A 1,852-nucleotide genomic window follows, 5' to 3' on the forward strand; every position below is an offset into this window, starting at 1 on the left:
CTGTGTGTGTGTGTCACTGTGTGTGTCACTGTGTGTGTGTGTCACTGTGTGTGTGTGTCACTGTGTGTGTCACTGTGTGTGTGTGTCACTGTGTGTGTGTGTCACTGTGTGTGTGTGTCACTGTGTGTGTCACTGTGTGTGTGTGTCACTGTGTGTGTGTGTCACTGTGTGTGTCACTGTGTGTGTGTGTCACTGTGTGTGTGTCACTGTGTGTGTGTGTCACTGTGTGTGTGTGTCATTGTGTGTGTCACTGTGTGTGTGTCACTGTGTGTGTGTCACTGTGTGTGTCACTGTGTGTGTGTGTCACTGTGTGTGTGTGTCACTGTGTGTGTCACTGTGTGTGTCACTGTGTGTGTGTGTCACTGTGTGTGTGTGTCACTGTGTGTGTGTCACTGTGTGTGTGTGTCACTGTGTGTGTGTGTGTCACTGTGTGTGTGTGTCACTGTGTGTGTCACTGTGTGTGTGTGTCACTGTGTGTGTGTGTGTCACTGTGTGTGTGTGTCACTGTGTGTGTGTGTCACTGTGTGTGTGTGTCACTGTGTGTGTGTGTCACTGTGTGTGTCACTGTGTGTGTGTGTCACTGTGTGTGTGTGTCACTGTGTGTGTGTGTCACTGTGTGTGTGTGTCACTGTGTGTGTGTGTCACTGTGTGTGTGTGTCACTGTGTGTGTGTGTCACTGTGTGTGTGTGTCACTGTGTGTGTGTGTAGGTGTACCGTTGGATATAACTCCTCGTGACGACGCCTGCTACCTGTACTACTGCAGCAACGAGACCATCCACGGAGTGGAGTTTCGCGATCCGCCCCGAACCCCGCCGGGTGTCCCACTGGTGTGTGACATGTCATCCAACTTCCTGTCGCGCCCCGTGGATGTTGGGCAGGTGAGTGACTCACTCAGTGACTCAGTCAGACACTTAGACACTCACTCACTCAGTCAGACACTCAGACACTCAGACACTCACTCAGTGACATGTCATCCAACTTCCTGTCGCGCCCCGTGGATGTCGGGCAGGTGGGTGACTCACTCAGTGACTCAGTCAGTCAGTCAGTCACTCACTCACTCAGTCAGACACTCAGACACTCACTCACTCAGTCAGTCACTCAGACACTCACTCAGTGACATGTCATCCAACTTCCTGTCGCGCCCCGTGGATGTTGGGCAGGTGAGTGACTCACTCAGTGACTCAGTCAGTCAATCAGTCACTCACTCACTCAGTCAGACACTCAGACACTCACTCACTCAGTCAGTCACTCACTCACTCACTCAGTGACATGTCATCCAACTTCCTGTCGCGCCCCGTGGATGTTGGGCAGGTGAGTGACTCAGTCACTCAGTCACTCAGTCACTCAGTCAGTCAGTCACTCACTCACTCAGACACTCACTCAGTGACATGTCATCCAACTTCCTGTCACGCCCCGTGGATGTTGGGCAGGTGAGTGACTCAGTCACTCAGTCACTCAGTCAGTCAGTCACTCACTCACTCAGACACTCACTCAGTGACATGTCATCCAACTTCCTGTCACGCCCTGTGGATGTCGGGCAGGTGGGTGACTCACTCAGTGACTCAGTCAGTCACTCAGTCAGTCACTTAGACGCTCACTCACTCAGTCAGACACTCAGACACTCACTCACTCAGTCAGTCACTCAGACACTCACTCACTCACTTAGACACTCAGTCAGTCACTCAGTGACATGTCATCCAACTTCCTGTCGTGCCCTGTGGATGTCGGGCAGGTGAGTGACTCAGTCAGTCAGTCACTCAGTCAGTCACTCAGTCACTCACTCACTCAGTGACATGTCATCTAACTTCCTGTCGCGCCCTGTGGATGTCAGGCAGGTGAGTGACTCACTCAG

The 1,852-nt window shown here is 52.3% G+C and overlaps 1 protein-coding gene across 1 annotated transcript in view; it reads left to right on the plus strand.

Annotated features, from left to right (window-relative positions):
• PSAT1 (phosphoserine aminotransferase 1) overlaps positions 1-1,802 on the plus strand; it is a 10,896-nt gene extending 9,094 nt beyond the window's left edge. The window contains exon 6 of the mRNA XM_078624062.1: positions 709-1,802. Coding sequence (XP_078480188.1) covers positions 709-1,268 — 560 coding nt within the window. The 3' untranslated portion in view covers positions 1,269-1,802. The remainder of the gene's footprint in view (positions 1-708) is intronic.
• Positions 1,803-1,852: the final 50 nt, after the last annotated feature.

The sequence above is a fragment of the Lampetra planeri genome, unplaced genomic scaffold, assembly GCF_965212315.1.
Source record: "Lampetra planeri unplaced genomic scaffold, kcLamPlan1.2.h2 scaffold_594, whole genome shotgun sequence".
In the NCBI taxonomy this organism is placed as follows: domain Eukaryota; kingdom Metazoa; phylum Chordata; class Hyperoartia; order Petromyzontiformes; family Petromyzontidae; genus Lampetra; species Lampetra planeri.